This window comes from Euprymna scolopes, chromosome 41, assembly GCF_053919585.1.
Source record: "Euprymna scolopes isolate OS-2025 chromosome 41, ASM5391958v1, whole genome shotgun sequence".
Lineage (NCBI taxonomy): Eukaryota > Metazoa > Mollusca > Cephalopoda > Sepiida > Sepiolidae > Euprymna > Euprymna scolopes.
The window spans coordinates 65,920,489-65,943,810 of NC_136522.1; the positions used below are offsets into that span (position 1 = coordinate 65,920,489).

Sequence of the window (23,322 nt, forward strand, 5' to 3'; positions counted from 1 at the left end):
GTTGGAGGTTATATTGACCGAAACGTGAAAATTATACTCAAGATGAAAACAGTAGTCCGAAGAATCCAAATAACACGATATTATTTATTTATTTTTTGTTAATTTTTCTAAAGCGAAACTAACGATTTTCCAAAATTTACAAAAATGAAAACCGTGCTCACCGATGACTCCGTCTATCCACAAGCAAACTAGCGGTCGTCTCTCTGTTTTCTTTTGTATACTGTGTCCTGCTGGCTTCTTCCTCCTCGTCACGCTCCTCCTCTTCGTCCGCGGGTCATTTCCTACGCTAGTCTAATGCAAGCCGAGGCTGATAAATTGGCTGCCGAAGAGACCGCCCGAAAGCTAGGCCAGGTAGTCGCTGAAAAGGATGCCAAGCGGTAAGATTACATTCGCTTCTCCTTTGTTATTATAATGAAATTAGGAGCACAGTGTAGTATCTGTTCTGATACTACACTTCACCTTTTCTGATCTCGATCAGTGGAGGAGAAATCCTTCTAGATTGAGGCAATTTTAATTTTTGTTCCTATCCTCCAGAGTGCCCCTTTTTGGGGAGCTGGATTTTGCTCCACATTAAAAACCTTGTGTCTAACTCTGCCCTCGTGGGGAGGCAAGTAAATAGGAATAAGCAATGTTATCCATGTAATTGTCATGTCGCAATTAGTTAAATATTACTGCATTATTACATAAAACATGTACGTTGTATAAGTAGATGCTTGTGTGACATCCACCATTAATTGTAACAAGACGGACAGAGTTACTTCCCCTGACTTGATGCTATTTATATACACACTTGAAATTTTTTTTTGAAAAGTTTTTATTAATACATAATTTTCTACCTTATTGTTTTTTGCAATTTTTGGATATGTTCATTACTGCGACATGCCAATTCAGGAGATACCATTGGCTTTACTTGAAATTCAATATTTCAATTTTTTTAATTTCACTACAATAACAAAGAAGAATCTTATATCCTACCCTCCTCAATTCGTATCTAGCTTGATTTAAGAACAAATAGTGCTCGACGCTAATTTGTCATTCTTTATGCATTAATCATTAACTAATTTTTAAAAATTATTAACTAATATCATTATAACACCTTTTTCTTTCACATTTTCTCTTTTTTATTTATTAATATATATTTTAATTTTAACTTTTTTGAGGGGGGGTTATAATTTTGAACACTAGGTGTGTTGCTAGCACTTAATTACCTGGGATCTATTTATTTATTTATTTTTAGATTAAATTTTTTTTTTTTTTTTTCAGATTTTTTTATTTTTTATTTCTAAAGATTTTCAATTAAAAATTTTTTTCAGTTATTTTTAAATTTTTAAGATTTTTTATTAAAATTGTTTTTGTTTTTAGATTTTTTATTTTATTTTTATTTTTTTCATTTTTTATTTTATTATCATTAAAAAATTTTTTTTTTTTTTTTTTTTTTTTTTTTTTTGCATAAAAGCATCTCCAGCAAAACGGTTCGATGGTTTGAACACTATTACTTATTTTCATTTTAGGAGAGTTCTGCATGTGACAAGGGAAGACAATCACTGAATTTATTGAATTTTTGGTCAAATTTGTGAAACTTTGATGTAAATGAAACAGAAAGGAGAAAATAAAACAACAAAAAAAAAAAAAACGAATATTAAAAAAAAACAAAAAAAAAACTAATTAATGCAACACCTACTGAATTAAAGGTAATTCTGCAGTTTACAGACCATGTTGGAATAATAACATTATTATTTAGAAACATGTAAACAAAGGAAGGTTTGTTACCTATTCTGTATTTCACCGAACAATTTAATAAATAAAAGATAATGTAAAAATTAAATTTAACTTGAAAAAAAAAATAATATGATCGATATTCTGCATAAAATCTGAATAAATAAAAATTTTGAAATAAATTAAAACAGTTATAATGAAAATGTAGGATTTTTTTTTTTTAACAATTTTCTATGAATTAAAAATAAAATTACATTTTCAACTTAAAATTTATTTCAAAATTTTAATTTTATTAAATAGACTGTCTTATTTTTATTATTAGACTCCTTTTAACATGAGTAATTTATATTTATTTATTTATATTTATTTGTTTGCGGACTATTATTCTCGTCTTCGTAGTTGTTTATCGCCTGAGGAAGGCCAGAGGAATAGTTGTCCGAAACGTTGTGAAACAGCACCTATGGAGATGAGGATAATAATCCGCAAATAAATGAATAAATGTAAACTGTCTTCTCTTGTTGGGTATAAACTTCTCCTAAGAAGCCAAATACGTCCAAGGATGGAGTACTGCTGCCACATCTGGGCAGGAGCTGCTAAAACAGCTTTATCCTGCCTTGACAGAGTACAAAATAGACTTCATAGCTTAGTGAGGAATACTCTTTTCTCTTCCCTGCAACCTCTCTCCCACAGAAAAGATGTTGCGAGCCTGTCTTTGTTTTATCGTTATTTCCATGGCAAGTGCTCGTCTGAGCTCCAATCTCTAGTCCCCCCCCTCTCCAATCTTTCACGAAAAACACCCGTCTAGCTGAAACCACTGTCAATAATTTTCTCCACTCTTTTTCTGTGCCTAAATCAAAACGTAGATTCCATGAGCAAAGCTTCTTACTTAGAACTGCACGCCTGTGGAACTCTCTTCCATTTGCCTGTTTCCCACCTGACTACAACTTGGATGTCGTCAAGTCCAACATAAACAAATTCCTGATAAACCGCCCCCTTAAGTCGTCCAATTTATCAAATCTCCAATACTAACGATTACTATGATATTATCCCGTTGATTACTGTACACGCAATAACCATTATCCTCGAGTGGCCTCCGAGCTTTGATAAGTGGTGACTTCTATGTAAAAAAAAAAAACAGATACTGTCGTTCACTATTATCTTTTGATGGAGAAGCTATTATGCACTTTTTTTATTACAAAAATTTTTTTCGAACAATTATTATTATTAAAAATTTTTTTTTTTATTAACTCAATTTTGGTTGTTAATCATTCAAACCCTTTTCAGGTTCTAGTTATGTCCTTCCTCGTAATACTTACTTGATATGCAGTGAACTACTTTTAGCTTTTATTTTTATTTGTTTGCACTTAAAAAAAAAGATAATACAGAAAAAGAAATATAATTTTAGTTGTATGGGAGACAAGTTTTTTCATATTCTTCAATTTATCTATCTATATATATATCTATAAAAGTGAACGTGTCTGTGTGTCTGTCTGTGTGTCTGCGTACATTTCCCTACAGAATAACTCTGTCAATTTTTAGTCTACAGACTCGAAATTTGATATACAGGGTACTGAGATTTGGGTAATTTCGCTGTTAAGGGGTCAAAGTTCAACGATTTGACCTTTGAGAACTCTACCAAACTCCTCTGGCGATTTTGGGTCTACACACTTGAAATTTTAGATATAGGTTTCTTGGACATGGATCTAATTTAATAACTTTATTTGAGCCCAAAGCAATAAATTTTAAGAGGTCATAATAGGGGTCAAAGTTAAAAAAATTACCGTTTTTTTTTTTTGTTTTTTTTTTTGCTCGGCATACATCTCCAAACACCCGGGCCACGCCGGGTTGAAATGCTAGTATCTCTATAAAAGTGAACGTGTCTGTGTGTCTGTCTGTGTATCTGTGTGTACGTTTCTCTATGCAATAACTCTCTCAATTTTAAGTATACAGACCCAAAATTTGATATACAGGGTACTGAGATTTGGCTGTTAAGGGGTCAAAGTTCAACGATTTGACCTTTGAAAACTCTATCAAACTCCTCCGCCAATTTTGCGTCGAAACACTTGAAATTTTATATGTAGATTACTCGAACATGGATCAAACTTTTTAATTTGATTTGAGCCCAAAACAATAAATGTTAGGGGGTCAAAATTAGGGTCAAAGTTTTTAAAAAATTGACCTCGTCGGTCTCTACCAAATTACTCAGCCAATTTTTAGTCTAAACATTTGAAATTTTGCATAAAGTATAATCAGACATAAGTTAAGCTTTTTTAATCGGTTTTTGGCCGAAAGTTTTGCTGAAAAGGGGTCAAAGTTCTAGAGATTTTACCTTTGTAGTCTCTAGCAAACTATTCAGCCAATCTTGGGTCTAAGCATTTGAAATTTTACGTAAAGGGTATTCAGACATGCAGCAAGCTTTTTAAATCAGTTTTTGGGCGAAAATTTGGCTGCTAAGAGAACAAAGGTGACAGAGTTGACCTTTGCAAACTTTAACAAACTCCTCCGTCAATTTTGGGTCTTAGATGGATATGAGTCAAACTTTTTAATATATATATACATATGCACATAAAGTTATGAACAATACATAGGGCCTGAGCAAAGTCGGGCTGAACTGCTAGTATATAAAAAAGTTATTCGTCTTGAGATTAAGTTTTAAAATAAATTGTTCTGAAATTGAATACTTGAACATTTTATGTACCCATTAAGTCTCATTTGTCTGACTATGATGCCCCCCCCCCAATTTTTTTTTTCGATTTCCGATTCAGATTAATTGTCCTAACACTAGTACAATTACAGATTCCGATTTAAATTTTTTTGAAGTTCTAAATATAGAGGGGCTTTTTTTTGGGGGGGGGGCGCAAGATTATAAAACCCATGTAATACACACACAAATACATTTTCCCAAATAAATACATTTGCAGAAAGGATCCATAGATATTAGTTTTACTGGTAGTTTACGAACCATCGACAAGTTTTAACCAAAAAGAAAAAGAAAAATTAATTTAGCATCGGAAACAAGGCGCAAATTTTTTCTGACTACGATACACCCCTCCGCCCCCCCCCCCAAAAAAAAATTTGATTTTTGGATTTCCGATTAATCGTTCCAACATTTTCGTTGAAATACAAAAATGAAAGAAAAAAGACATTTTATTTAGAAATCAAAATATTAACTCTACCAACAAATGGGACATCGGGTACATGTGATATATTTCAGAAATCAAGAGACTATTCATTCAAAATAAAATTTACCCATTATGGTAAGGAGCAAAACAGTTCACATAAAGAGTTACATTGTATTTTTGGCAATAAGTTGTTGGCTTACTATTGCAAGACTCATTTATATAAGTTCATACATTATCAAACAAACAATTTTGGCAAATTTCAAGAATTTTTAAAAGGATTTCAACAGCTTGAAAAGAAGTTGTAGAGGTAGCTTGTCCAGTCAGCCATGACTGGATAGAGGTCCAAAGTAATTTGCAATTGTACTTTTTGGCCGCCCACACTGAAGATTGAACCTTCAACCTCGTTTTTGTAGGGAATTTGAACTCCTCTCTCTTACATGTTACTAAATAAATAACTCAAAAAGTGTTGATATGCCATTTAGTCCATTGTTAAATTCTATTAGAGTAGTTAAATATTGTTTATATCGGAAAAAAGAGTCGATTGTCCATTCTTTAGAAATCTGAATATTAAATATGTCAGTAAAAGAATGAACGATGCAAATTAAATTATATTGTTAAAAAGTAGGTTAGATAGAATTGAGGATTCTTTTGTTTGCCAAAAGTGTGTTGGATAAACATATGTAAAGCCACATGAAATTGGTCACGTTTGAAAAACACACTTCTGACGTCATAGACAGAGGACATTTCTCCATATTATGGGTTCGGATTTTAGTCAGTCAGGGAGTGCAAGTCAGTTGGTCAGTTGATGAGTTGGAGTCAGAGCCCCTTGTAGGTGAGGGAAGAGAAGTAAACCAACGTAGCCATACCATTTGAATTCCTGACGTCATTCGACCGGCTGATCAGAGGAATAAAGAAGTCATCATTATGTTTTGTAAGTGTTGTCTTGTGCCGGCATTCAGTTACAACAGAAAAATTGTGTTTTATCATCAATTATAACGAACGTTGTGTAACCCCCTTCCAAGTTATGTGTCCCATCTCCTCCATCACAAGAATTGCCTCCCCTTCTCCAATGTGTGTTATAAGAACTGATACATAAATTTCTCCCCCCCCCATCATCACTATCTTTGTATTCTGTTATACATGTCATCGTGATATATTACCCCGTCATCTCCTTAATATGTACCCCTATGCAACACATAAAACAAACATAACTGCATCCAAAAATCTCAAGTTGGTTCGTCACGCTTTGTTTGAAGCAGTATTTCCATTACTATCTGCTCATATTTAATGGACACATCTTATATTAAATGCACCAAATATCTTTGTAAGAACTCTGTCCATTGGTTGAGATAGCATTTTCATTCATCTGTCACACTTGAGATTGAAATGGCATTTTCTTTGGTCTTTCACGTTAAGGTTTGAAATTGTATTTTCTTTGGTCTGTCACAAAGATTTGAAATGGCATTTTTGGTGGTCTGTCACGTTAAGGTTTTTTTTTTGTTGCATTTTTGTTGGTCTGTCATGCTTAGGTTTGAAATAGGATTTTCATTAGTCTGTAATGCTTAGGTTTTGAATGGTATTTGAATTGGTCTGTCACACTTAGGTTTGGAATGGCATTTGCGTTGATTTGTCATAGAATTTCGTCTTCATTACTAAATGTGTGAATCAAATGAATGCTGTTCAAGAAAATATGTTCTTGTTATTTTTTTCGACAAAGATGGTTTTCCTTTTTTTTTTTCTTTTTTTTTTAACTTGATGGATTTTTTAATCCTTCGACAGAAGTCAACGAATATTTGGGAATCTTGTCTTATTTTTTTTTTTTTTTTTAAATGAAACAGATTTAGTGTCAATTTGACAGATTTTTATTTGTACATTTCAGTAATAACAATAAAAAAAAGAATTTGCACATTTCGAAAATTTACAATTCTTTAAACATCAAATTCTTTGCTTGTTTCAAGACTGTAGCGAAAAATATGTTATCTTTGTGATGCATGATATCTAATATATAAAAGGCAAAATGTGTGCACGTTTATATGTTTGCCAAAAACTTTCGACACACACGACATCTCCTGACGAAATTGCTCTCATTATGAAGCTCCGTCTCCCAGATGACAGATATCCAAAAATTCGCCCAAAACATTAATTTTTTCACCCTCAACTGGGCCGGTCCTGGATATGACCTTAAACTATATCCAGTGGTGAGGCCCCAGCTTGCGGGCTTTGGGGAGTGTGGAGCCACACTTTAATTGCCATTGCTCCCAGGTCCACTCTGACCCGGAGTGGTAGTACCTGTTAGGGTTCCAACTATGGGTTAAATAGAAACCGACTTGAAAACAACAAATATATTCTATTAAAAAAATTTTCTTCAAAATCTTTGAATTTGGCATTAAATAACCCGAAAAGGGTTGATATGCCATAAAACAAAAGCAATCAACCAATCAACTGGACCTTTTTTTACAAGGACGGGTCGGTTTTTGCATACACATTTTCACAAGTTATCGTCTCCTTTAAATTCGAATGTTCGCGACTTCCGGTTTTGCGATGGACGCATCAGCTAAAACGTTTTTTTTTTTTCACCTTCTTTTCCTCCTTCGCATTACAGGTTCAACCTTGCCAGCCTACTACCACTTTTTTTTTTTTTTTTTTTTTTTTAACTCCTCTCTCCACCCGGGCTGCCTACTGCTTTTTTGATTCCCCCCGACCTCTCCACACCCGGGCAACACCGGGAACCTCTGCTACTACTATTTTTTTTTTAATACCTCTCTCCACCCAGGCTTCCTACTGTTGTTTTGATTTCCACCCCCCCGGGGTTCCTTACTACACCACCTTTCCACACCCGGGCAAGGCCAAATACCCCTGCTAGTCTTCTATTATATAAATCTCAAACATCAGTTTGGCTGTGTGCTTTTGTATGTCCAGTAAAAACTTTCGTCAGTCGCATCCACCGGGTTAAAACCGGTACCATCTGAAAGAGTGATGTCTTGGATGTATAATATGTGAAAATTAGAAAAAAAGATTAATTCTGTGGTGATCAACTAGGCCATTTCTTGCAGGGGGGGGGGGCTTTTTGCGTCGCGATTTTCGCAAGTTACAGATGCGTAGCAAACAGAAAATATGTTTAAAAAACATTATTTTGCAGCGTCATGACGTCATAAGTCGTGGTCATGACAGCTAATGCGTTAGCTTTTTTCCTCTTTCGTGTTTCAGGTTCAAACTCAGCTGCCACGGCTCATATTTTTTTTTTTTTTTATTAGTCACACAGGCATTCACTTCTGTTTTGATTGAAATAAAAGTTGTTTTGATTGATTTATTTATTTTTTAAGTGGGGGGGGGATTTTCTTCGACTCCCTTCTACCTAATATATGGTGGGGAGGTTGTTTTTCTTTTATTTGTAGGAGTATCGATAAAAGTGCTTAATATTCTTGATATAGCAGCTCTGTCCAAACCGAACTTCATGTCGACCCGGACAACGCCAAGTATCCATGCTAGTCATTGATAAAACTCAAAATCCTTTCTGCAAGTCACAAGTCAGTGTTAGTGATTGTTGACTGATAATAACAAGGAGTATTCCCCAAAGTCTGAGTGACAGCAAGTCTTCCCAAATTTCCATCACTCTCCTTTGCCTCTTTTCATAATTGCTGCAGATCATTTTGCATTATCGCAACAGCCATTTCCCACTGATTTCTTACTTAAAACAACCATCAGTCTTCTCTGGAAATTTTTATTTTTGTGTGCGTCATTTCACCCCAAACAAGGCACAGGGACACTTAATCATGAGAGGCTACTATTTGGGATCAGATTTGCAATGATATTATTTAAGGAGTTGAACAGTGAAATGTTTGTTTACATTATACTTGAACTTCTGCATGTCAGTACGGTCAGGGAAGCAGGGGCCCAGGAGGGACTTCCAAAGTGCAGCAGTCTGAAAGAAAAAGCTATTCAAGTTGAAATTTTACGGCTAGGGATCTTTGCAGTGTAGGGGTGGGATTTTGCTGCTAGTTGGGTTTGTTGAGGGTATTGACGTCGAGGAGGTGCTAGTGCTCGGAGTTTGTCAGAGCACTTGTCATTGAAATATTTGTAAAACATGCACAAGGATACCACGTTTCGGTGATGGGACAGAGGTTGGTGTTTAGTTAATAGTTCAGGACCTATGAGGTTGGCGACTCTTTTTTGAACCCTGTCTAGGAGAAAGAGACTAGTGGCAGATACACCAGCCTAGATGGTGCAACAATACCCCATGCATGCGTGAACCGTTACCTTGTAGAGATACAGGATACTCTCAGGTGTGAGTAACGTTTTAGCATGGTAGAGAGAGCCCACCTTCTTCGCAGCAGCCTTGGCAATTACCTCAATGTATTTGTTCCAATTCATGATGTCTGTGAATGTTAACCCTAGGAGCTTGAGGGAAGTACTTTCAGACTGTGTATCATTTGAATGGCAATAAAATTCTCTAAGGTCTTAGTACTCTGTGTACTCTTCCAGTGGAAGTCTGGTTGGTGCTCTCATTATTATTAGTAGTAGTAATAGTACCAGTAGTAGTGTTTTAACAATAAAAAGTCTTTATTTATTAAAATATACAAAAGTTTAATATTAAAAAAAATAGGAAGGAGTTGGAACACGTACATCAAGTCTGTTGCCAAGGTCGCTGGAAAGATGGTGGGATCCTTCAACCGCTCCAGAAGATTTCTCACTACTGATGCAATTCTCTATCTATATAAAAGCCAAGTACGTCCAAGGACGGAATACTGCTGCCATATCTGGGCAGGAGCTGCTAAAAACAGCCTGTCCTGCCTTGACAGAATACAAAATAGACTTCGTGGCTTGGTGGGGGATGCCCTTTTCTCTACCCTGCAACCTCTCTCCCACAGAAGAGACGTTGCGAGCCTATCCTTGTTTTATCGTTATTTCCATGGCAGGTGCTCGTCTGAACTCCAATCCCTGGTCCCCCCTCGCCAATCTTTCACGAAAAACACCCATCTAGCTGAATCCACTGTGAAAAATTTCCCCCACTCTATATCTGTGCCTAAATCAAAACGCGGATTCCATGAACAAAGCTTCTTTCTTAGAACTGCACGCCTGTGGAACTCTGTTCCGTCTGCCTGCTTCCCTCCGGACTACAACTTGGATGTGTTCAAGTCCAATGTTAACAAATTCCTAATGAACCGCCCCCTTAATTAAACACTTCAGCAAATCTCCACACTAACGTAATATACTTGCAATAACCCTTATCCCTGAGTGGCTTCCGAGCCTTGATAAGTGGTGATCACTGTGTAAAAAAAAAATATATTTTGTTATAAACTGTCTCATAATTTTTATTTTTCTATTTATCGTTTTCAATCCTCTCGTTATATTCTTCTTCATTTAAACTGGCAATCCATTTCATCTTTTTAATCCTTATCTTCGGGTGGCTTTTGACCCTGATAACTGATGATCTATTAATATATATATATATATATATATATATATATATATATATTTGTAGTCATCGACATACAGTCCTGTTTCGTTGTATCACAATTCATCAGTGCCGCTAGACTAGCACCTCTTCCAAGCCGAGGATTGAACCTAGAATCATCGCGTTGATAGTCAGCAGTTCTACTGATCGACCCACGGGAGCAGTGCCCACAAATAACCTCGCCAAATGTCTATTTTAAACATTTGTCCACCACTTTTATAGTGCTCAAACCGCTTATTTTTAGACAAACAGCGAGCCTATATATATATATATATATATATATATATATATATATATATATATATATATAGTGTGTTCTCATTAGATCACCAAAGTTAAGCAACGTTGAGCCTGGTTAGTACCAATGGGTGACTAATTTGGGAATTCCAGGTGCTGTATTTAACTGGCGGCTTCTATTAATGAAATTGGGATGATCAACCTTAAATCTGCAGAGTGTGGATTCATTGGCTTAGAAGTGAGCTCTAAAGAAATTTTCCTTCTGTTCTTCCTCAAATTTGTATTTCTAACCGCCACTCTCAACAGGAGGGTCCATTGCTTTTGCCCTCCATTGGATCTCTATCTTTCACCATCACTCACATGGGAGGGTCCTTGATTCTCTTGCTTCATTTGCATAGCCAAGGTTTTTCCAAAATGCCATTTCATATGAGTAAAAAAATAGATAAATTGGTTATCTTTTGGCGATAACCGAATTTCTGAACAACAATTAATAGACACTTGAATTCGTATCCACCATCTTGTTTTTCCTTATACAAAGACCACCCAAGAAATAAGGTTACTTAACAAGGGTGGCATTTGAGATTAGACTTGCCAAATTGCCAAAAGGCGTGATTTCTGACATTTATTTAGAGATATCCTTATAATCCAAAACGTTGTTTTCAGCTGTTCACAAATTATCATGGAAGAAAACATTTCTTTTTTATTAATTCATTATATCCACAAATAAGTGTGTGTGTGTGTGTGTGTGTGTGTGTGTGCATTAAATCAACACCATAACAACCTATCTTAACAATAATCACCACCATCATCATCATCATCATGCTTACATCTCACAACATTGTCTGCGTTCAGTGTCCATGCCTGAAAAAGATGTTACTGTTTCTCCATATGTTCTTCAGTCTTGTCATTGCTGCTGCTGCTGTTTGTGCCATTCTTGCAAAAATTTCGATCTTTGATATTCCTCACTTATGATGGTTGCAAGGTACTTCAAATGGTCTCCTGTATCCAGTTCTTTTCTGCTGAGTGTGATCTTCCTGGTGATTGGCTGGGCACTGTTTGTCATGAGTCTGATTTTCATGGTACTGCTTTCCAAAATTACTGGATTTCGCATTAAATAACCTGAAAAGGGTTGATATGCCATAAAACAAAACAAGCAAGCCAAACTCCATGAATAAATATTTGAAAATATAAAGATCTTACACACACTTTTTTTTTTATCTTATTTTTTTTTTTTTTTTAACTTTTCTACTTTGTTGTCCATATTCCCGGGCAATACCAAGTAACACTGCTAGTTGAAAGAAAAGATGCCCCAAAAAGACATAATAAATAAATCAATATATGTTAGAAACTTTTGAAAATCTTGACATAGTATATTAAAATTAAAAAAAAATAAGTGATCTTCTTAAAATTAGCTTTGTCTTATTCGAACAATATGGTTGTTCATTTGCAGAAAGTCTTTTCTCGTTGGCCGTTATTTTGACATATGTCAGCGAGAAAAGGGAAACGTTGCTTTTTCTTTTTTCTTTTACAGTCTCCTCTGAATAAACAGCGCCATCATCTCACTCAAACCCGCACAACTGACAAAAAAAAAAATGAATAAATTGTGAACATTTTTCTCATTTTTCACATCAAAACGGATCATGATTACATAAATCTATATAATTATAAAACTCAAATGACCTTGTAACAGGTGTTGTAACCAAACATCCGGTTTACGACTTCCGGTTGCGCATGCGTACATAAACATAAACCCATAATAATCAATGCGACAATAGAACGTATTGTTTTACTGTGTACGCTTTCAGCGTGCCAATTTTTTTTCGCGTTTAAGTTATCCAAATAAACAATTGTTAATACTTTCTGCTTTTTTTTTTTTTTTACATCGTTCATTTCCGTATTACGTTTAAGTTATTTTAACGCAATTTTTTTTACAAATAAATAATCAACGCGACAATAAAACATTGTTTTACTGTGTACGTTTTCAGCATCTCAATTGTTTTTTTTTTTTTCGCGTTTAAATTAAAAGATATATCAAAATTTTAATTTAACTTTAAGTATTATGGTATCTGCTCAGTGCACATTTTTTCATTTTAATATACTTTCATAGAAATGTTTCTGTTATGTCACAAAAAACTATTTTCTTTACGTCACAAGTGTCACTCATATATTAATTCCATAGCTAATATAACATACTGACCTAACGGTTCATGGGTAGTCTGGTTAATAATAAAAATCCAGAAACATGTAGATATAATAAAAAGCAAGTATCCATATGGAATGGAAACGGCACTAACCCTATGCGGGTTTAATCAGCTTCTTCCAAAAGAGGAAGTTCCATGGGAGTATGAAATTCACAAGTCGCATGTATATCCCCATTAGGGGAGACGACAACGTTAGATTTTGCAATTCTTGCAGAAAGGTGTTGTCTTCCGACATACAGCGTCTGGAATTCTCAAATTGGTCACCAATTTTAGTAATGACCAGATTCAACGTTGCTTAACTTCGGTGATCTGACAGGAACTGGTGTCAATGTGATTATGTCGTATACATAGATGGACTAGCTCACAAAGAAGAGTCAGGGAAAACATGGGAGGAGGTGATGAGGATGGAATTAAGAGAAAGAGGGATAAGTAAAGACCCGGCCAGAGATGAATTGGTTTGGAATTCAATTTTTTAAAGAGTCATCCAACACATGCCAACGTGTAAAACAGATGTTAAACCAATGATGATGCGACAGCAAAGTGTACATTTGTTGTCTTCTTGAAATAATAATTTTAACATTTGTTGACATTTGACCTTAAGGGCAAATGTCACATAGCTCACTACACAATTCAGGTTATAAGCTTTCCAACGAGCCTTCATTTGTTAAATTCTGATCAGTAGTTGCTGAGATTTCGAACTTATAAAATTCCTCAAATAAGTGGTATATATGGATATATCTATACTCGTCTTTTGAATATTGAAATTCTCATATCTTTGGTTTTATGGGCCGAAATTACATGAAAATTTGCCGGCTTTTAGAAGATTATAATATTATTCTATGGTTAAAATTTTATGACAATTAGTTAAAAAGAACCTTATATTTTCAACCCAATAAAATATGCCCAAATTAGCATACATCTATAATATAAATTTCACCTGTCTGTTTAAATGTATGTATAAATGTATGTATGTATGTTTGTATTTCTCGCAAAAATTTTCAACAGAGGCGAGGGATTTTCACGAGATTGGTATCATTTTAAAGCTTGATCCTTTGGATGACAAATATCGAAAAATTGGCCGAAAACATTAATTCCTTCACCCTCAACTGGGCACTTTTCTGCAGGGAGGGGTCACTTTTTTCACTGATATTTTCGAAAGTCATTGCCTCTTTTCGATTATCTAGCCTTCGTTTAAATCTATGTCACTTCCGGTCTGGTGATGGGTGCAACAGCTAACGTCACATTTTTTTCATGTTCTTTTCCTCCTTTGGGGTATGGGTTCGAGCCTTCCTTCCTACTACCACTTTTTATTTTTTTTTATTTTTTGCGCTCACAATTTTCCTTCTTTTTTTTTTTTTTTTTTTTTGCTCAATACACACACCTCCACTTTCTTTTCTGCCTTTGCGTCATTGGTTCGAGCCTGCCTGCCTCCTACAACTTTTTTTTTTTTTGCTCAACACACACCTACAAACACCCAGGCAACGCCGGACACCCAAGTTAGTTTATATATATATATATATATATATATATATATAAAAATTACAATTAAATTTACCAAAATGATCCAAGATGGTAAAATTAAAGTATATTATAAATATTAAAGAATTAATATTTATAAAACTATCTCAGCCAGATGTAAAAGCTCGATAAAACCAAATAGGAAATAGAGCTTATAATAATTCTTTTAACTTTTTTGAAGTTTTACATTTGGATTTTACCGTCACTGGATTTTTTATCTTCATTCATGTGTAATCACCATTTTCTTCACCATATTCCCTCTGCTTCACTTTTTTTGTTTTCAAGTAAGATCTTTGACTTACTTGTTGTTTCATCAAATACTTCTGCATGCAAAATCCTATCCCGCATTTTGCTAATTCCTACCCTCCGCGGATTAAGGACTATCCACTTATCTAGTGTTTCCTTTTCAGATTAAATATGTTTTTAACTCTTTTTCAAAGTGTTTTTTAGCATATTTTATTAACTGTTTGCTCATATATATATATATATATATATATATATATATATATATATATATATATATATATTAATGACCTAGCAAGCCAGCTTTAGTTTTGCTGCTTTGGGATGAATTTGGGTTTTTTTTTTTTTTTGCTTGGGTGTCTCGCCTGTAGCCTTGCCGGGCCACTAATATATACATGCAAATATAGGATGTTGCAGCTCCACATATTAATTAATACCCCCTCCCTCATCATTCTAAGGAAATAACTCTCCTATTCTTGTTATTCTTGTTTAGGGTTCCTATTTACTTGCCTCCCCATGAGGGTAGAGTTAGACATCAAGGTCGGTTTTTAATGTGGAGGAAGGAACAAAAATAAAAATTGTCTCAGTCGTGAAGGACCTCTTTCTCTACTAACCGAGAACAAAAAATTGAAATGTAGTATCAGAACAGATGCTACACTTTGATCTTGGCCCGAATACTCTTATGGTATTAATTTCATGAATTTGGCCTTTTTTAAAGCATAACCTACAGACTAACTAAGGAAGGAATGAGCAAAATATTATGTAGATTACCAGCAGGTCATCCGGCATTGCCCGGTGAAAAAATATGCATGAATATTATGTTTTAATTAATGTGCAATTCTTATTTATTTTGAACAGAAATACCGTAGGTGTTAAGTATAACGTTAAATTCTTAAAAAAAAAAAAAAAAAAAAAAAAAAAAAAATTTTATATATAGAATCAGGAGTACCAATTTTAAATATACAAACTCGCAGTCTGCCCAGCATTACCTGGTTGTAAAATATGCATAAATATATTTTAATCAATGCATAGGTATTAAACGTAACGTTAAATTTCTTTTAAAAAAATTAAAGTAAAAAAGAAAAAAAATGGAAAGGAACTGAAACCTGCATGCAAGTATTGTTTTTTTTCTAAACAGTTCACTTCTTGTAGGTAAAAAAAAAAAAAAAAAAATACTCGGGCTGAGATCGAAACCAAAACCTGAAGACAGTGAGTCAAGTATGATAACCATTAGACCAGCTTGACACGATCTATAAATAAGGTTTTCAAACCTACTTATCCTTAACATGAAGTAGCTGCACATTTGTGAAACTGTTGACAAACAGATAAAAATCTGACGACTCCCATATACCAATTTTTCAATTTTAACCCCTTAGCAGCCCTCTTTTCCAGATGAAAACAGATTAAAAAGTTTTTCACGTGTCTGAATACCCTATATACCAAATTAAAAGTCTTTAGATTAAAGGATGTCTTCAAATCCAACGTAAACAAATTCCTGATGAACCGCCCCCTTAAGTAGACACCTTATGAAATCTCAACACTAACGTACAACGTACTGTACATGCAATAACCCTTATCCCTGAGTGGCTTCCGGGCCTTGATAAGTGGTGACCTCCTTGTAAAAAAAAAAAAAAAAAGTTGAGTATATAGGTTGAGAAGTGTTCTCACACACACATTCTCACCTTTTATAGATATATAGGTAGGTAATACTGAATCCCGTACAACACTGGTTAGGTACAAGTGTCAATATATATATTATATGCAAATATGGGATGCTGCAGTTCCACATAAATAATTAATAATTTCCACCACCAATCTTAAGGCGGACACAATCTGTGTATTATGCAATAACCGAATCAATTGATCCTAAGTATACCATTATTGACTAAGATTACATTTACTATTGCACATCTGGTATCACAAAGGCTGGATACTTGACATTTTCATACTCGTCATTGGTTCGATGTCGAAGAATGATTCCGGCAATCAGTCGTGCCAGATTGATTTGTGTGAACCTTCTTTTGTCCGACGCGATATCTACATTTCTGCTTGAAGAAAACTGGGAATTATGGGAAACAATAGCGGACAATGTGTCCGGCATCACCATCGGTAATCTGCTGCGATTTCTTACTTTCAATCAGCGCTCGGGCAATTGCGGACTTTGAAGTCTTTGTAAAGAAAACAAGGATGCAATCAATATATTATCTTTTTGAATTTTTGAGATGAGGATTGATAATTCGGATTCTCTGGTAGCATATAATAATAGATATAATATCAAAGACTTCAAAGGAGAAAAGAAGCTTAAAGAAAGCAGAAGGCTTGGAGATTGGAGTCCACTAAACTAGCACCAAAAGATGGAAAAGGAATATGAGTTTTATAAAAATTAAATTTAATTTTTATGGAATCTTTCGATCATCAAATTATGAACAACATTGTTTTCGAATTTTTGAGATGAGGTGTGATTCTTTGGGTTCTTTGGACTACTGTTCTCATTTTGAACGTTATTCTTACAACGTTTCCACCGTGGTAGCCTCCAAACATCCTTTACATGTATATTGTAAAATTCGGACAGCTTTCAGTTGAACTCTGGAATCTGCATGGAATTTCAATAAAACCTTTTATTTTAATCCGCGAGGGTAGAATGTTCTCGTTCCATCAGCCATGCTATAAGTTTTAATGTTAGATTTGGTTTTATTTTACTAAAACATGGTTTAACTATAAAAGATAATTTTGATTCTTCAAACTCGTGTTCTCATCTTGAGCATTGTTTGCACAACGTTTCGGCCTACAAAAGCCTTCTTCAGGTTTATCTTGTCAAATGCCAGAATTTTTGTTTCATTATTGGAATCCTTTGAGATGAGTAACTTGTTTATTTATTTATTTGCGGACTGTTATCCTCATCTTCATAGTTGTTCTTTCACCATGTTTCGGTCAACTCTTCCTCTGGTCTTCATCAGGTGGTTAACTGCAACGGGATAGGAATGCTGAGTCTCTTAACTGTATCCTAAGTGATTAAGTCCACAAATAAATAAATAAATAAATTACTCATCTCAAAGAATTCCAATAATATACCATTCGATACGGACCTGACGATAGAAACAAAAAATTTGGATTTATAAGAACAAAAAAATCCAACCTTGATTTCCCTTCAGGACTCAGGACACAGTGGATAGAGGCGTTGAATCTCTATGGTTCCAGGTGGGCATTGTCTGAATATAGCAGTTTCAATCCTACCCAAAAAGCCACCCAGAAGATTAGTTGGCCAAAAACGTGGTGAGACAACAACAACTATGGAAGGCAGTAATTACTGAAGATACAATTACAAAACTCAGCATTCTTATCCTGTTAGGTTAACCACCTGACGAAAGCCAGAGGAATAGCGGCGAAAACATCATGAAACAACAACAATGAAGATGAGGATAACAGTCTGCAAATGAATATCGAGAATCTTTCTATGGAATTTGAGAATCTGAATGCTATCCCTTTACATAATGTGCCCATGTTACTCACCATGTTGGCAAAAATATATCTTCCAAAATTCATAATGATCGGTTCATTAGTATTATTTGCAGTTAATTTGTAGTTTAGCAGTGTGAATTATTTGACAGCCATAACCCCCCCCCCCAAAAAAAAAACGAACTATTTTTATATAAAACATATTATTAGACTCACTCAAAAGCTGAAATAAAGTTAGAAAATGTTTCATTTTTATTATTTTTTTATCATTTTTTTTTTATTAGATTAAATGTACCGCATTCGACGTCACAGAATGTAGCCGCCATTTTCTTTTTTTTTCTTTTTTTTTTAACCTTGAAAAGGTCAAAATTTTAAAAACAATATGGTGGTTGCATTCTGTGCCGTCGAATGATGTACATTTAATCTAATAAAAATAATAACAAAATAATATTAATGAAACTTTTTCTGGTTTTATTTCAACCTTTGTGTCTAATAATGTGTTTTATATAAAAATAAAGTTTTTTTTTTATGGTTTTGTGTCTGTCAAATAATTTACGCCACTAAAACACAAATTAACCAAATCTATGCATCAATAAAAGTGAGTGTGTTTGTGTGAGGACACTTCTCAACCTATATATTCAACGAATTTTTGCTCTACAGACTTGAAATTTGGTATATCGGATATTCAGAAAGCTGGAAAACGTTTTAATCTTTTTTAATGCGAAAAAAAGGGTTACTAAGGGGTCAAAATTAACAAATTGGTATGTTGGGGGGGGGTCTTTGAATTTTTATCTGTTTGTCAACTGTATATGCGGTCGATAAACATGACAGCTTCTTTATGTTAAGAATAAGATTTTTTTTAAAACACTTTGTAAATGTCGTGTGAAGCTGGTGTAATGGTTTTTAGGTTTTGGTTTCGATCTCAGCTCGATTATATATTTTTTTTTATTTAAAAGAAGTGAACTGTTTAGAAAAAAAAACGACATATTACTCGCATGCACATGTCTAAGTTTCTGTATTAATGAAAATATAATATTTATGCATATTTTATGACTGGGAAACGCTGCGCAGCTTGTTAATTGGCAATAATATAAAAAAAAAAACTGTGTTTTCAAGAGAAGTCAAATTTCAATAGGGTTTAACGGATAGTGACCAGTGTCTATTCTTCTCGTAAATGTGGTCCAGTTTTATAAAGTGTTAAACCCAGCCTAAAATAAAAATAATAAAATGAAAATAAATAAGTGGTTTCATTCCAAATTCCATGCAGATCCCCAGACACAACAAGATACGCACGAAGAAGGTCAGAGGTTACATCAGACGAAATGTTGTGCGAATAACACTCAAGATGAGAACAGTAGTCCGAAGAATCCAAATAAGACGAATAAATCAATCCTCATTGAATTTCGAAATGTCTTTTTTTACGAGGGAGTCATCATTTATCAAGGCCTGAAGGCCATTAGAGAATAAGGATTAATGAATGTAAGGTGGTAGTGTAGTAATCGTTAATGGCTAGAATTTGATTATGGGAATGGCTCAACAAGAATTTGTTTACATTGGACTTGAAGGTTACCATATTGTAATCAGCCAGGAAGCAGGTCAATGGAACAATGCTCTGCATGCGGGCAGTTCTACGGAACAAACTTTGTTCATGGAATCTACGTTTAGATTTAGGCACAAATAGAGAGTGGGTAAAATTGTTGATAGAGGTTGTAGCTAGTTGAGTGTTTTTTTTGCATGAAAGTTTGACCGGGGGGGGGGTACATAGATTGGAGCTCAAATGAGCACTTGACACAAAAAATGCTAGAGCAGAGACAGGCTTGCAACGTCTTTTCTGTGGGAAAAAGGTTGTAATTCTTTACCAAATTGATGACGGAATGAAGGATCAAATAACACGCATAGGGTTGATTTACCAAAAAAAGAAAACAAACTAACATGAATACTTGAAACATATCCTGAGTCCTCTTTCCACCAACAACCATTCTATAATTTACGCCACGACCCCCATACTATACTCATACCCATCACATTTTCTATGTACCGATCCATTACATCAGCTTCACAAACTTCAGGACATAATTTCTAAAATAAACGTTTATTTCAAATTTTAACACTAACTAATCATAATGTTTACAGCCATTTTTTTTTTTTTTTTTTTTTTTTGATTAATCAAAAATTGTTGCATTTTTTGTTGATTCATTTTTTTATTTTATTTTTCATAAACCCTCCTGAAACTCTTTACACCTATAGTTAGGTATCATATTTCTTTCCAGTAAAAAAAAAAAGATCAAAAATTAAATGTCTGCAGCCCTTTAATTTTTCCATATAAAACATTTAGTTCTTCTCTTTAAGAAAGGGCTTGTGGAGCCCCCTCAACTTCAACCAGGGCTTTTGTGAAGCCAACTTTGGGGAACTCGTCATTACATGACGTTTCACCAAAGCTATAATTATTTTGTCAGCTCTTTTTATAAGAAATATCGAATAGATCAGTTGGTGGAAGCCCAAACTGAAGTCCTCAAGATTTTTGATTCTGATAATGGCATCTGCACTATTTGTTGGGAATTATTTACTTTTTTTTTTTTTGTTTTTTTTTTTTTAGAAAGGGGCCCCTCCACTTATCAAGGCCCGAAGGTCACTCGAGGATAAGGCTTATTGAGTGTACAGTAGTCAATGGGATAATTTCATAGTAATCGTTAGTAGTAGAAATTTGGTAAATTGGATTATTTAATGGGACAGTTCATCAAGAATTTGTTTACGTTGGACTTGAAGACAACCAAATTGTAGTCTGCTGGAAAACAGACTAACGGAAGAGATTCTACAGGGGTGCAGTTCTCAGAAAGAAGCTTTGTTCATGGAATCTACGTTTCGGTTTAGGCACAGATAAAGAGTGGGAAAATTATTGACACTGGTTTCAGCTAGACAGGTGTTTTTCGTGAAAGATTGGCGAGGGGGGGGGACCATAGATTGAAGCTCAGACAAGCACCTGCCATGGAAATAACAATAAAGCAGAGACAGGCTCGCAACGTCTCTTCTGTGGGAAAGAAAAGAGCATCCCCCTCTAAGCTACAAAGTCTATTTTGAACTCTTGTCAAGGCAGGATAAGCTGCTTCTAGCAGCTCTTGCCCAGATATGGCAACAGTATTCCATCATTAGACGTACTTGGCTTTTATATAGATAGAGAATTGCATCAGGAGTGAGATATCTACTGGAGTGGTAGAAGGATCCTACCATTTTTCCAGCGATCTTGGCAACAGATTTGATGTATGTGTTCCATTTCAAATCGGGAGTAAAATTCATTCCTAACAAGGTATATCGCTACTTGAATGTAAGGGGCTACTATTTGTGACCATGCCTAGGAAAGATTAACAAGATGTTGGTTTACGTTACATTTAAACTTCTGCATATCAGTACAGTCAGGGAAGCAGGTAGCAGGAAGGGAATTCCAAAGTCTAGCTGTTCAAGAGAAGAAACTATTAGAGTAGAAAGCTTTCTGGCATTTAAGGACTTCAAGAGCGAAGGGGTGTGATTTTGTTGCTAAACGGATTTATTGATATGTACGTCAAGGGGGCACAAGTGCAATGAGTTCATCAGTGCACATTCCATTAAAATACTTGTAAAAACAAAAGACTATGTTAGTAGATACTTTTTATGTGTTCTTTTTTATTGACTCAAGGATGCAGAGTCCCTGCTTTAAAACTAAATATAAAATCCTCGTATCATTTTAAATCTTACTTTAATTTTTTTTTTTATTCCTATGCTATTAATCTAGTAAGAATTTTTAACCATATGTTAATTTATTTTTTTAATTAATATTTACTTTTATTTCTTTTTTTTATTATTTATTTATTTAATTTATTTATTTTATTTCCATATCCTGTGTTATCTGCTCGCTTAAGCTCTTTTTTCCCCAGATTTCCGTCTCACATGTCATCTTGTTTAAGATAGCAACATATATATTTTTTCTTTTACCTCCTATTCCCCTTACCTCACCCATTTTTTAACCAAGTAAGATCTGTGACTTACTTGAAGTTTCATTAAATACTTTTACATGCAAAATCCGATCCCGCATTTTGCTAATTCCTGCCCTCTGATGAGAAGGAAAGTATTTCTTCGAAACTCCGCGGATTAAGGACTATCCACTTATCTTGTGCTTCCCTTTTAAAATTAAATATGTTTTAAACTCTTTTTCAAGATGTTTTTTAACCTGTTTTATTAATCATTTGTTCATATTATAAGCTCTATTTCCTTTTCGGTTTTATTGAGCTTTTACATCTGGTTGAGATTACTTTACTTGTAAATATTAACTTTTTAATATTTATAATATATTTTAAGTTTACCATTTTGATTACCTTGGTAAACTTATTGTAATTTTTATTTCTTATATATATATATATATATATATATATATATATATATATATATATATATAATGTTATTTCATTTGTTTTTGCGATATGAATTCAATTATTTATACGAAAGTGCATTTTTACCTTACCTAAATGTGAATTGGGAATAATTTTCCATTTGACCAATTTGCTACCCCCAAATGGGAGGCGGCATATATATTGATTTTAAATATATATATATATATATATATATATATATATATATATATACAATAAAGAAATTGGAAAATAAAATTATCCAAAATCTTGTTAGTAACTTTGCTATTTTGAAATGAGACAAATTCATTTATTCTCGTTCCAAAATTATAATAATCTGTTGATAAGTCTAGGAGTATATCCTATTCATAGAAATATGATAGCAACACACACACACACACATATATATATATGTATGTATAGATAGATATTGTAAATGCTATCATACCAGCAGGAAGACCCGACATTGCCCGGAATTAAATAATGATCAACGTTCAACACTTTCTATACATTTATTGCCATCGAAATCGGTAAAATCAACCATTTTTCAAATCAATTAATTGCCTTGTCTCGTCAGGGACCCACCACCATGCACCGGGAGGAAACTTAGCATGCTTCCCTGCAGTGACTTAGTCCACAGTATATTGTAATGTATGTTGCACTGTAGAGAACCTACTGCTGATATTATAAAATTATTTTTATATAATGATTAAAATTAAAGTTTAAAATGCAAAAGTCAGGTATCATGGTTCAGTTGTGCTCTAAACAGAAACCTTAATTTTGGACACACCCCTGTCTTGTGAAAGAACTTGCACTTGATTTTATATGCCCGGCTCTTTTGCTTGTTCAGTGATAAAACTTCTCAAATAAACTTATGATGTTAGGCTGTATAAGGGTGTTAACTTTCACAATCAGACTGTTCCTTTTTAAATCGGATCTTTCTGATTATCGATTTTTAATACTTATCGGATACATTCTGATGCGAAACATATCCA

At 34.1% G+C, this 23,322-nt stretch overlaps 1 protein-coding gene across 15 annotated transcripts in view; it reads left to right on the top strand.

Annotated features, from left to right (window-relative positions):
- LOC145266567 (RUN and FYVE domain-containing protein 2-like) overlaps nt 1-23,322 on the top strand; it is a 328,450-nt gene that overhangs the window by 277,810 nt on the left and 27,318 nt on the right. For 8 of the 15 annotated variants that reach the window (XM_080122395.1, XM_080122393.1, XM_080122389.1 and 5 more), the window contains one exon: nt 291-377. The exons of the other annotated variants lie outside the window; for them this stretch is intronic. In XM_080122395.1, the coding sequence (XP_079978521.1) occupies nt 291-377 (87 nt within the window). The remainder of the gene's footprint in view (nt 1-290; nt 378-23,322) is intronic. 15 annotated transcript variants of the gene reach the window in all.